Source organism: Cupressus sempervirens, chromosome 1 (assembly GCF_028749045.1).
Source record: "Cupressus sempervirens isolate cs-2001-9-10 chromosome 1, ASM2874904v1, whole genome shotgun sequence".
NCBI lineage: Eukaryota > Viridiplantae > Streptophyta > Pinopsida > Cupressales > Cupressaceae > Cupressus > Cupressus sempervirens.
Genome location: NC_143118.1, coordinates 502,324,282 through 502,338,186, shown reverse-complemented (window position 1 = coordinate 502,338,186; position 13,905 = coordinate 502,324,282). Strand labels below are relative to the sequence as shown.

Sequence of the window (13,905 nt, the reverse complement as noted above, 5' to 3'; positions counted from 1 at the left end):
GGCTGGGGGTGGCCTCCGGATGCAACTAGAAGCCCTGTGGATGCTTTTGGGAAGCCAACCACAGGCTCCCAAATGCGTTCGAGAGCCAGTGGTTGGCTTCCAGGAAGCATCCACAAGGCTTCTGATCGCATTTAGAGGCCATCCGCATCCGCTCTGTTTCTAGCAGATAACTAGACGAATCAGTATCTTAGGAGATTAGTAATCATAGAATTCTGTTATAAATTTAATTGCATTTACACTATTGATGAGGCACAAGCCATGGCTGCAACCTGAAATTTGTAATCCATATTCTAAGGAGGTAATAAACATCTAGCCATTTCAATAATGGTTCAATGCTTCCTTTTTGTGACACTATTTTGTTGAGGTGTATAAGGAATTTCAAGCTTGTGTTTAATAACAAAAGATTTCAAAATAACCATTAAATGCATTATTAACATATTCCTTACTATTATCAGTTCTAAGTATTTTAATCTTGAAGCCAGATTGCCTTCTAACAATCATATGAAATTTAACAATAACATCATGAACTTGATTCTTACTATGGAGAAAACATATCCAAGTTCTCCTTGAAAGATCATCAACGAATGTAAGTGCATATGTTGATCCTTGCATACTTGATTGTGTACAATATTTTTGAAAAAGTTATCATTGTCCATTTTAGCATTAATGATAACTTGGTTATGCTTTGGATGATTGATTTAACACACATCCTTGTAAAATTTTATCTTATAATCTTGGCAAAGCTTATCAACATAAATCAAATTTTGTTTAATTTAAGAACATACATTATATAATTTACATGGGCATTACTAATAGCTTATACTTACATGTTTGCTTATTAACAAGTTGAACATGAATATTCAAAGTATGGTGATGCATAGAATCAATTATTTCTTTATGAGAAGTAACATGTTGAGATGCACTTGAATCAATCATCCATTCAAGAGGCTTCAAAACATTGTCACTACAAGTAAATGCATGACGAGATGAATTGCTATCATTATTACCTTTTTAATAATTAGGTTTATGTTGTTGATTATTTTGGTTCATTGGCTTTTTACTAAATTTTGTTTCTTAAACAATTATTAGTCATGTGACCATCCTTAGGACAAGATGTACAATGGGGCCTCCAAGAAGAATATTTTTTTTGAGTATTATTACATTTGTTATGATAAGATTTAGATTGAAAATTATTATTAGAATAATGATTATTATGATTATGATTATTATTATGGAATCTCAAATTATTATTATGGTTTTGATTTTTAGACATAAAAGTATGTTCACTTTTTTTTAGAGTACTAAATTGAATTAAATTAGCTTTCTCTTTGACACAGCGAGTGACAAAAAATAGCATAAGTTAATTGAGTAGCTAAACTAGGAATAGCAAGCTGAGTATGAATATTAGTAATAAATTATTGAAATTTCCTAGCAAGACATTTCTTAAAAACAATACGAATCAAACAAAGATCTGCAAGTTGCACTTCGAAACTTGTTAGTTGACTATTTAAAGAATCAAACTGTAATTGCAAGTCTCATCTATGGTTTTAAAATCTATATACCTGAGGCCTTTGAGTTCATCTTGAAACTGAATTTTGCATGATTCATTTGAACAACATACATTGTTTTACAATTTTCCCAAGCTCCATAGGCTTTAGTACAATGACTAATGATAACATATAAATCAATAATCATTTGAATATCAATTACACCAAGTGCTTTCTCATTTTGAGCCTTCCATCTATCTTGGTTGGCTTGAGGAGTGTTTGAAGTGGGCTATGAGGCTTTATTAGTAGCAATGCCCAAAAGGTGTTTAAAACAAAAAAAAAAGAAATATGCGTTTTCCATGAACTATTTAATTTAATATCCAGAATTAACATAGATATTATTACAAATTAGAGAATAAAATTTTGCTTCTTTCAAAAAGTCCCTCAAAAAGGGCAAGCTTCAAAAAAGAACAAAGGAAACCTTCATCAACTGTAACTTAAATAAGGATTAGTAACCTAGTTTTATATCGTGAAAAGAAATACAAGACCAAAAAAATGAAAAAAAATCCAATTAACTATGTTAATTGAAGTAATGTTACCAAGGTAGAGAGCAACTTAAGAGCAATCATCCAAAGCTTGAAGAGGAGACACAAGAGCTTTTGAAAAGCAAAGAAAAACCAGAAAAAGCCCTTACGTATTATAAATGAGTGTGTGTGTGTGTGTGAGAGAGAGAGAGAGAGAGAGAGAGAGAGAGAGAGAGATTAATTAATTAGAATGCTATCAAAAAATGAAGAATGAGAGTTTCACAGTCATTCATCATTGTTACCCTTTTGGAAGTTACTTCCTTATTCTCTTCCCCTTCTTCTTTCATTAACCCTTCCTTAATTCCTATGCATTATGTTCTTTGTGATGACCACTTTCCCATACCTTCAATAAATAACATTACTCCAATTTATCTTCATGATGGGAGAGTCGCAACCATTCATATTACAAACTTTCAAGAGAGTCACAACCTTTATCCTTTATGCTGTTTGAAAGAGGCACAACCTTTCATAATTACCATCTCTGGGAAGAGTTACAACCCTTTGCCTTTTGAAGGGAGTCCCTTCCTTATTCTTCCTTCTCCTTTAATTCTTTCTTGTTTCACACCTTCAAGCTATGTCTTCTGTTTATACTTCTTTAAGTCTTCTTAGGCTTTCTTTCTCAATTAGTATTTTCTTTTATATCTGCATATACTCTCCATACAATTCTGCTATAAATTTTTCTTACAATTATGCCTTGAAATTTTTTTCTCTTTATCTCCTTTGTAGATCTGTAATTGTAAGCTTGATATAAACTCTTGCTCTTCCTCAGATGCACTCGACAACTTCTTAATAAATGTTCTCAAGGGCATTGTCTTTTTCACTTTTAATTTCTTCTTAACTTAATTGCTGCTTAAATTTCTAATTCTGGTTTATCTCTGAATTCTTCTCTTAGTCCAACCTGATTATTCCATTTTACAATTTCCAATTTTCCTTGCTCCATCCATGTCCCCTTTCCAATGAAATCTTCTCTCTTATGTTGAAGAAGTCACAACTCTTTAGTACATGCCCCTTGAGCTTTCATTTAACTAACTTGCAATTATATCTTATTATTATTATTATTTTATTTTTTATTTTTTCTTATTTATTAATTATTATCGAATCCTATTTCAGAAAGGAGACATTACAATGGTACTGATTTATCTGTCTTTGGGACTACCTTGTAGTCCATGCAAGAGGCATCCAACTGTGCTACAAATCAGTCACGCCTTGCAGGATTTGAATTTGTCAGGGAAAGTAGCTAAGGCTATAAGCCAAAAGGGTTATTGCAATCTTTAATCTAGTTTTCTATTTTGACAGTCCATGGCTTGTTTGAAGGTCTTTTGATATAGAGCTTTGAGTTCATGGCTTGTTTGAAGGTCTTTTGATATAGAGCTTTGAGTTCCTTATGTTTTCGTTCCCTTAGATAAACTTTTTGCTGAATAATAAATTTTTGGATTTGCTTCATTGCAGAAGCAATGCTATTTTGGTGCTTTATTTCATCTGAAGTACTGAGTTTTGTTGAAAAGCATAAACATGTTTGAGTACATGTTCATTATCTTACACATCTAAAACTTCTATTGTCATTTACATTGGATGGTCTGATTTACAGGAATGAACATGGTGGGTTGTATATGTGATTTCTGTGAAGCATTTTTGTGCCATTCAAAACGTTGCCTCACAACTCATTGCTGTGCATGCCCACTAACTGATGCAACATGCATTGAATGTGAGAGGACTGTTTGGGAGCATGGTGGAAGAATGTTCCGATGTTTTTCATGTGATCAATGGTTATGTGAGGATGATCAGTTTGAGCATCAAGCATCCTGCCAACAGCTTGAGAGCGAGACTTTCCACTGTTTGTCTTGCAACCGACTTGGGATATATACATGCTTACGTTGCAAGATTTGCTTTTGTGATGATCATGTAAAAAGTGTGAACAATGTGGTCAAAAAAGGGGAGGTATGGTTGCCAAATTTTATTTTCCAAACAACCTTCTAACTATTCCTCTTTTTTTTCCTAGATTGAGATCTATGTACTGAAAATGAACAGTATCAGACTATATGCTTTTGTGGTATTTCATTATGTTGCTTATCTGTTCCTTTTAATATAAATTTAACTGAAGTTATGCTTATGGTAAAACAGTAAAATGGATACGTAAATTATTCTTATTTTGAAGTTATGCTTATGGTAAAACAGTAAAATGGATACGTAAATTATTCTTATTTTGAAAGTTGTGAATGTTAAAAATCTCAATTAAAGTTATTCCACTGCCTGTCACTTGCCAGGGACTAACATGTAAAAAATGTGGTTATGCTTTGAGAGAAACTAAAGATCTCAGTGTCTCTGTTCGGCAACATAAGTTTGGACGCCAGGTAAGCTTGCTTATCTTGAATGTAAGACTTTAGTCTAAACACGGTGTCACTTCGGTCTCTCTTTAATCTTTGTGAACTTAATGTGTCAACTATTGTTTCTCTTCATTCTTGGAATGCTGTTCTTTAGAGCATGTGAGATGCAATGAAATTGGTTTTAAGTTTTAACTTTTATGCTTTCGGTTTCAAGCAATCCATACAAAATTACATTTTGCAGATTCTTTCTTTACAAAAATCCTTAAGACTTGAATTTGAAAAGCCAAATTCGAATTGAATTTAGTGAATTAAAGGAGCAATCTTGTAAAAACATTACAGGAGGATTTTATGTTTTATTTTTCATATCTTGTATCAAGTCAACTGAAGTTACACATAAAGTAATTAAATACATTTAGAAGACATAAATACATGCCAAGAAGTGCCAATCTTTCACTGTGCTCTTTTTATCTCTAATTTTGTAATATTGTGATTTTTTTACTTTATGTAGGAACTTTACTACTTGAGTCATTTTCTTTCTATAGTGAGGCAGATACATTACAATAGAAATCCGCTTGTACTCCTTAGTGGCTTTTTTAGCACAAGTTATTTTTATATCCATTCCTTTCTGTGATTTGTTACAAGACCATTAGTTTTTGCTCCTATATGTTTGCAGGACTTGTATACAAACAAAGGAAATGTTAGCATTTATTAAAAAAAATCTTGTTATCTATGTATTCTAGAGTAACATAGAAATTCATATAAAGCAAGATGGCAGATATTGTTTCACAAAATAATATAGTAGTATAGAAAAAGATGGTCGTTGGTTCTAAAAATCGCAGATTGGAAATTCAAGAGCCTGCCACTTCTTTGATAGGATTCCTCAATCAGTTTTGACCAACGAATGAGAATCACGTTGATTCCCTTGCACTTTAGGCTCCGCTATACCCAAGCAGGTAGACTTTCTCCTCGAACTTGATCACTTGGTTCAAAGCTTTTCTAAAGCGAATTTAAGCTTTGGAGTTCTTCGGTTGGCAAAGTCCTTGAATTCAATTAAAATGAAATTGGATGTGAAGTGTTTGAAATGAATAAATTGTATAAGTTTTTAACAATGGATTTGATGCTTGTAAGAAGGAAGTTATAGATTTTCTAACTTCAAATATAAACCCAATACTTCAATGATAAAAGACCAGTGCTTTAGCTTATTCGGGCAACAAAGTCGACCACAATGAAGATTATAACATACAACTTAATAATGTTCTATGCACATAAACTATAAACAATTTAATAATCAAGATGCAACGGATCAAATATATATACACAATTCTAAACTAGTCTAGATCGTGCTTTAACTCCTAAGGTTGGGAAGAGAGACTGGATACAGTTTCAGAAACAATTAAATCATTCACAATATCTACAATGATCGAGTTTAAAATGCCATAGAGGACCTCGTCCACTTATCTGACATAAATTGTTTATAGAATTAAAAAATGATTATAAAGGACGAATCAACTTAAGTATAATTCTCCTTTTCTCAAATAAATATAAACAAATGATCTATTATTTCATTATTAAAATAAAATAATTGAATTTACATTATAAAGTCATATTATTAGCCCCTTACTCCTCCAAACAAATAAGTACGAATGTTTTTCTTCTTGTGAATGTTTTTTCGAATGTCTCATATCTCCTTGTTTGTATTGAATCTTTCTTCTTATATCTTTCTTATGACTTTTCACAAGGTAGTTGCGACTTTTTATTATTAGTTTTCAAAGCAACTAATTATAGTCACATCATTAAGACATGACTGCCCTTTTATATTTGTCACCATTATTATTTGGAATGATAATCTTATTGTTTATGAATGCTCGATCAGCAATCAATGTAGTCCTCATTGATGCTGATATCTATTGTAGATATTTCCTTCCATGTGTCATGCTCTTCAGGTCCATGTCACTTTTCAATTCTTGTGTGTATCATTTATTTCTTTTTATATTAACACGTGACTCATATACTTTCGTTGCCTTTGTTCAAACCGAAGTAACAAGAATTGGAATTGGCAAGGCCGAATCGAATTGTGAATTGGCCATGAATCGGAATCGAATCAGGCCATGAATTGGCAAATTAAAAAAACCCTTGAAATTTAGTGAGTAACTTATTTAATAAACCCTTTATCGCTGATTCCATTCACCGATTCACAAAAAATTGTTTGGCTTGAATTGAATCGCTGAATCTCGTGAATCGCGTGAATTGTTGTGATTCTCGTTACTATGGTTCAAACACAATGCACGCTCTATTGAAGATAATTTGTGATAATTCTGTCTTCCATTTTCACTGGAGCACTCTCCATGTTTGTGCCTTGACAGAATACAGTGGCGAGAGAATGCAGTGTGGCAAGCTTCTACAGTTGCATGTGGATTCTGGATAGAGAACTATACATGCAGGCTCCTGCTTCATGCAAAACTCTGGTCTATGCCCTAGCTCGTCTTTCTCAATCTCTGGATTCTTGCATAAAGGATTTGAATGACAACAGCATCAAACCAATCAATGTTTGAACACTTTCACGCCATTTGTGACAACACATAACTTCATGTCTTGCCCGACGATCCCTTCAATGTAGCTTCAGTAACCTGATACTCGTGGAGAATTCGTATTCTGTTTCAAGGTTCTCCTCCCTAAGTGGTTGTATCGTGAGATGTCCAATACTGTAGTGATGTTCTTTATAGACATTCCTTATCTTGCTTTTATGGGCCTCCTCAAAGAATCACATTCTTCATTGTTGTCTATGCTAATTGAAATAATACATGCTGATAGCAATACTGTGCTTTTTTGGTGACGTGGAAATAGCATATCATTTGTAATTACAATAGGCTCAATAGGCTCAATTTCCATTGCTGTAAACATACACTTGCCTGAAATTTTTTTATGGATAATGATATTATAATCTTGCTCGCATGTGATTATTATTACAGTTCAGATCAATGGGACTGATCCTTTGATACTGATACCAATAACTAGTATGAATAGAACTGCACACAGTTGGTAAAATTGAGCCAAGAATGACCTTGGTCAATTTTTGGACTGAATCAAATATAATTTCAGACTATATTAAATATCGCTGGTTTAAGCGGAAAACTGTTTCTGAACTGGGTTCACAACTGTCTGTCTTGACTCTCAACCACTGAAGTAACTGGATCATTATTCTCTTTTCTTTCAGAAAATGAGTTGTTTTTTATCATATTTCTATTTACATTTAATTCCAAGGAGTGAGAGCATTTCCTCATTTCATAACTGGATCTAATTGCCTGATTATCATTTTCGTTAATAAGAGAATTTCCAACATAATCCATCTTATCTTTTTCACTTATGCGTGTTTCATAATTTGGTTTTTATTATGGATGTTGCTTTTCAGTGCCTCAATCTATTTCTTTTGTCACTATAAGCAAATTTTTACCTTGCCTGGTTCGTGACATTGGTTGAAGGTTGAAAGTAGAAAGTATTTTTTGTAGCATAACTGCTAGATGACTGATAACAGAATTGTATGTTCTTCCAAGCATTGGTTGTTGGGCTGTGACATTTGATCATTCTTTGAGTAAGCATTGGCATTGATCCAGAACTTGGTCTTGCTGCTATCCATTCTTGTATGTTGCACGTTGTTGCGTCAAGTTGATATCTAACTATGGTTATGATATACCCCTGTAACCTGTAGATGGTCATTGCTTATATGTTTGCTACTGATTTATATCCTTGCTGCCATTGACGTCTGAAACTGTGAGTCCTCCCATATGTCTTTTAATATCCCTTCATAATCAATGCTTTTTAGTTTCCTTTTCTTTTGACTGAATATGATATGTTGTTGTAAGTCTTGGTTAATGTATATACTATGTTTATTACCAATTGGATCTATAGTTTGACTGTACATCCCAGACTCCATTGTCTTGTAATTTCAATAAGCTCATCAAGAAATTCTTTTCATTGTAATCTCCAGTGAGTCAATTCTCATATCAGGATACTTCTTTTCATACTCAACACTTTCTATATTCTCCTGATCATGGCTTTTACTTATATTGGTTGAAATATAAGTAGTGGGTAAGATCTGAATATTCTTCATTTGCCATGGTATTTGGGACACTACATTTTGCCAAAATTTAGAGTTTCATCAATGGTAAGACAAGCTGAAGATTGGAGAGGCTGACTTAAGTTTGTATAAGCTATACTGTATGGTAATCATAATACGCAATCTGGGGAATTTCAGTTCCCTCTTTCTTGTTTACCTGGTTTTCTTGCTTTAGCAGATTTGCACTTCTCTTTTTTATGGTAAGGATGGGATTCTTTGTCTAAATTGTAGAACTGAAAAATGGGGGAGAACAGGGCTAAAACAGAGCACACACCATTTGAAGGATTTAAAGCACAGAGAGGCTTAACACAGCTCTGCTACAGCAGAGACAACTTTTATTCCATTCACATGACTCTGATTTTAATTACATACATTTAATATTTCCTTGTCTCATTATAGAGAGTTTGATGACAAATATTGTCTGAGAGATCAGTATTCAGGACAAACCCCTTAACAGATTTATTAACTGCCCATGACTATCAGGTATGGTGTGTTTGTACTGATAAAACAACCACAGATCAAAACAGACTCAGAGATCTAACAAATCGATCCTAATTCATTGGATCTAACTACTTCAGTCAGTTTAGTTTCAACTAACAAAAGTGCATATCAGTTTTAAGTGACTGCTTGCACAAGGGATGAAATGCTTGCATGATTCTTCCTTATTTGTAGACAGTTTGTAATGCACTTAATGGTGGAGTTGACTGTTTATTGGTGGATAAATTAACTCCTACCAACGCTTCCCTTAATTTCAATCTACAACACGTACCCCTCATCAATACAATTTTGAAATGGTTCCCGTTTAACATACTATTATATGCATGAAGTGGTCTATAGCTGACCACAAACTTTGTGCACAAGTGGTTTCTGCTGACCACAAAAGCTCACTTATAAGTGATTTCTTTTTCAACCATAAACAATCATGATGGGGATTCACTAATTGATAATACGTTTCAGCATTGGGCTTTACTTATAAATTTTATGCTTCTCCCTGTACTTCATTTTGGTCATGACTTTAGCAACATGCCCAATTTTCCATTAACCTTATCTCACTCCAATCGATGATGATAGAAATCATTACTCAAACTTTTGCAAATATAGCTTCAGTTACTCAATTCAATGTCTTTGTCTTTGCCAATTGCTGCGGTGGTTCTTCAAAATCGCAATTCTAAACATTTGCAAACTCATTTTGAGAGGTCTTGCTAGACAATAAATCTGATTTACTCAAACCATTTGTTATTCTCTTTGACATTCAAACTTTGCTAGATTTCTGTCATTGCTTGTTAATAAACATTTGTACTTAAATAATTTTTTTATCATACCTGTAATCTTCTTTCATGTTTATCTCTGGCTTCATCCACAATCCATTTTTATGTAACCTGCATTAGATTCCTTCTTGAATTCTTAATTCCAACATGTCCTTTCACAATGACTTTTCAAACCAACAAGTATGGATGTAGTTCCTAACATCTTTCCTTTGTATGTCCTTTCATATTTTTTCTTCCTTTCATATACCCAAGACCTTCAGTGCTCAATCAGATTCCTCATTCCTTGTTCATGCTTTCCCAATTCTTTACCTTCAAAACCCATTCTTTTCATAATTTTCAATCCAACATTGTCATCAAAACAACTAAAAACATTTGCATTATCATTACACTTGACATTTTCATCACCTTATTCCACAAACAACTCCAACATAGTCACATTTATCAAATAGCGGATTCAAATCCTCTATATAACATGAAATGTCACTCACTGATTTTGACTTTAAAATTTCATTTTCTTCTCTTAATTTTGACATTTCCTTCTTGCATAAACTATGGTCTTTTAATTTCTTCAACTTTTCTTCCAAAGCTTCATTCTTTTTCTTTACATCATCAAAAAACCCTAACTTTTCTTCCAGTTCTCCATTTTTCTTTTGAACTTTATTTAATTCATTTTCTAAATCATTTTTCACAAACTCTTTTATAAACATCCTTTTGCAACTCCTAAATAGTTTCTAGGAATTTTGAATTTAACTGTTCCAATTTCATAAATTCATTATTTGAAACATCCTTCTTGCCAAATAGATCCACCTTTTTAAATTTTTTTAGAACTTTCTTTCCTATCTTCCCCATCAGAGTAAATAAGAATTCTTTTAAAGACAAATATTACCTGCCTATGGATCTATAATCGGTACCTTTTACCAATCACCATGCAGCTTCCTTATCCCTCTTACAATTCTGTGGAATATAACTGGCGATTCTTCCTTTCACAATGCTGTCTGCAGCCTTCTTTTAAAACTTTGCACTTTGACAGTTTCTGTTGATGGCGAAACCAACATCAACCTTACCAATTTTATAATGACATTCAGGACACAAGCAATCTTCTAATTTGCAAAGCAATCTTCTAATTTGCAAACCCTTGTTGATGGCTTCTTTCATCTTTTGACTTCTAAGCTCTTCCTACATACTATTATTCTGGTTGGTTCTCTTCAGAATGTGATCCTTTCTTCTTACATATTATTATGCTGGCAGCTTCTCTTCAGAATTTCAATCCTTATCTGCTCCCAAATTTAACCTGACTCTGATTCCAATTTGTAGAACTGAAAAACAGGGGAGAACAGGGCTGACAGAGCACATACTATTTGAAAGATTTAAAATACAGACATAGATTGTTAACACGGATCTGCTACAACAGAGACATCTTTTATTCCATTCACATAAATCTGATTTTAATTACATACATTTAATCTTTCCTTGATTCTTTATAAAGAGTTTGATGACAACCATTGACTGAGAGATCATAATTCAGGACAAACTCTTAACAAAGTTTGTTAACTGTCCAAGATTATCAGTTATGATATGCTTCTACTGTTAATGTTTTTATACCAGGAATGAAAACTAACAAGAGAACATAAAAAATGTAAAACAAGGACATCAAGATTACCCTAGGAAAACCCTCCTACTCTAGGAAAAAAATCCAGCCACACCAAAAAGGTACTATTTAATAATCACAAATACAGCATACAAAGCTCACTAGGTTTGAATGGAAGATGAATTCTTCTCACAGATCGCTAATACTTGACAAACAATACATAGAAATGGGTTATTACAATCTCTGATACAAAACTCAAAAAACTTCAAATATGATGATAACAGAGAAAAACTCTCAACAGAGATGAATAGCTGAATAATATGAAAACAATTACTTTTCAGCCTTTGAATCACACCGACTTCTGAGTCTCTTCCACCACTGTTATCACCCGCACTAGACTAGGAATATCTATCTCACAAGGACTAGGAATCACCATCACACGGGAATTCCAAGATTACATGAAACTGAAGTTGCAATGTCCTTTTAATCACCATCGGCAGTTACACCTACATGTCAACAATGAATACATCCAGCCCAATAATACGTCTTCACATGGAAGGAGGGCTCATACACATTGAATCTTGTGTAATCACATATTTACAATCTGCTGAGAAACAAGAGGCCGAGACTATAGGAAGTCAGGAAGTAATGTCTCTACTGTTGGAAATGTAACAATAGATAGGTGACTGAGAGGGGGTGGGGGGTGAATTAGGAACCACTTAATACTTTTCACTTAGATTGCTTTTTCCTTTCTTTGTTATATTGCCTAATTTATTTGTCATGCATGAACATAAAGCAATAAAGAAATCAACACCATAACACTTCGACACAATATTTGGTAACTCTGAAACCCTCCAAGGAGAAGGTAAAACTGGAGTGGGGATGATACCCACACTGCTTCACTACTGTAGTGATAAAGTTGGCTTCTTAGGGCTTACAATTGATTACTTTTGGTGATCTACTCTGTTAGGAGTATGAAGGATTGTTAGGTCCACCTTGTGAAAGAATTTTACAATACAATGAAGTATGTACTCTGTTAAGAGATTTTACAAAGGATTGCTAGGTCCACATCGTTAGAGAATCTACTTGATGCACCTGTTAGGATGCAATTAGTAGATTATCCTTGTTTGCAACTTGATTTGTTAATATAGATCCTTTGTAGATTGTAATCACCTAACTGTGATAGATATGTCTCTGCTTTGCCCTTTACACTGCTTGGTAGCCTATTAAACATTCTGCTCTATCTTCTTTTTGTATTCCATATTTGCTTGTTCCACTTGTGTATATCTCTCTCACATGTTAGACAAAACAATTTACCTTTCTTATATAGCCGTCAAACAATATTTTCATTCCAAGTTGGCTACAAAAGAAAAGGTGCCTTTTCAATAGTCAACTTACATCTTTAGGTCGGCTGATGCTGATGCTTGGGTCAAACTGTGCACTTAGGTGTTATGGTGATACTCAGGCGATACAGTGAACTTAGGTGATACTCTGGCACTTGGGTAACACTGGATGTTCGGGTGATACTATGCAGTCAAGTGACATTGTGATCCCTTGCTAGTACTGGATGCTTGGTTCATGCTGAACATGTGGCGATCACTGCTTACTAGGTTCATACTGTGATGCATGTCCCATATGATGGTGCTTGGTTAATACTGGGAATTAGGATACTCTCAATCTGCTTGGGTTACAGTGAAACATGCCGACTGAAGGAAAGCTTGGTTGTAGTACTAACCGACCTTCCTGAATGACTAAGTGTTTTGTCACTAATTGACAATATGTCTTGCCATAGGGTCAATATCTACATCGTCAGATAGTCTAAATCAGCCACTTAATGTCTCTACATCGTCAGATACAATCTAAATCAGCCACATAATGTCTCTATAGTTACATGGCGGTGGCCCTTCGATGATCATCAGTTATGAAACATAAGACCCTTAACATTCCAAATGCTACATGATAATAAATCAATACACATGAATACATGACTGTTGTGGATTACATGGTGGTGACCCTTCGATGATCATCAGTTATGAAAATTCCAAATGCTACATGATAATAAATCAATACACATGAATACATGACTGTTGTGGCATAAGTGCTGACAGCAGTTATAAGAGTGACCATTAATATGCAACGTGAAGGACTCTTGATAGTCTTCATTCATCCAATCACAAGGAAGGAAATGGAGTTGTTGCAGCAGAGCAAATATCACAACCATAATGCTGATGCAATCACAGGTGTGCAGATATCTCCTGCAGCTACCAAACTTCAACATCTACTGGTAAAACAACCACAGACCTTAACAGACTCAGATTTCTAACTAATTGATCTTTATTCCTTGGATCTAACTGCTACAATCAGTTTAGTTTCAACTAACAAATGAGCAGATCAGTTTTAACTGACTGCTTGCATGGAGAAGGAAATGTTTGCATGATTCTTCCTTTATTTGTAGACAGTTTTGTAACTGCACTTAATGGTGGAGTAACTGTTTATTGGTGGAGAAATTAATTGCTACCAATGTAAATAATTGTTTTACT

General features: G+C 33.9%; 1 protein-coding gene and 1 long non-coding RNA gene across 4 annotated transcripts in view; both read left to right on the top strand.

Annotated features, from left to right (window-relative positions):
• LOC149578438 (uncharacterized) overlaps positions 1 to 13,905 on the top strand; it is a 52,193-nt gene that overhangs the window by 37,284 nt on the left and 1,004 nt on the right. For all 3 annotated transcript variants that reach the window (XM_089829099.1, XM_089829104.1, XM_089829107.1), the window contains exons 2-3: positions 3,660 to 4,009; positions 4,336 to 4,422. In XM_089829099.1, coding sequence (XP_089685225.1) covers positions 3,660 to 4,009; positions 4,336 to 4,422 — 437 coding nt within the window. The remainder of the gene's footprint in view (positions 1 to 3,659; positions 4,010 to 4,335; positions 4,423 to 13,905) is intronic.
• LOC149578439 (uncharacterized) lies at positions 6,288 to 7,259 on the top strand. The gene is made up of 2 exons (XR_016356332.1): positions 6,288 to 6,538; positions 6,759 to 7,259. It is a non-coding gene; the product is annotated as an uncharacterized LOC149578439 (long non-coding RNA).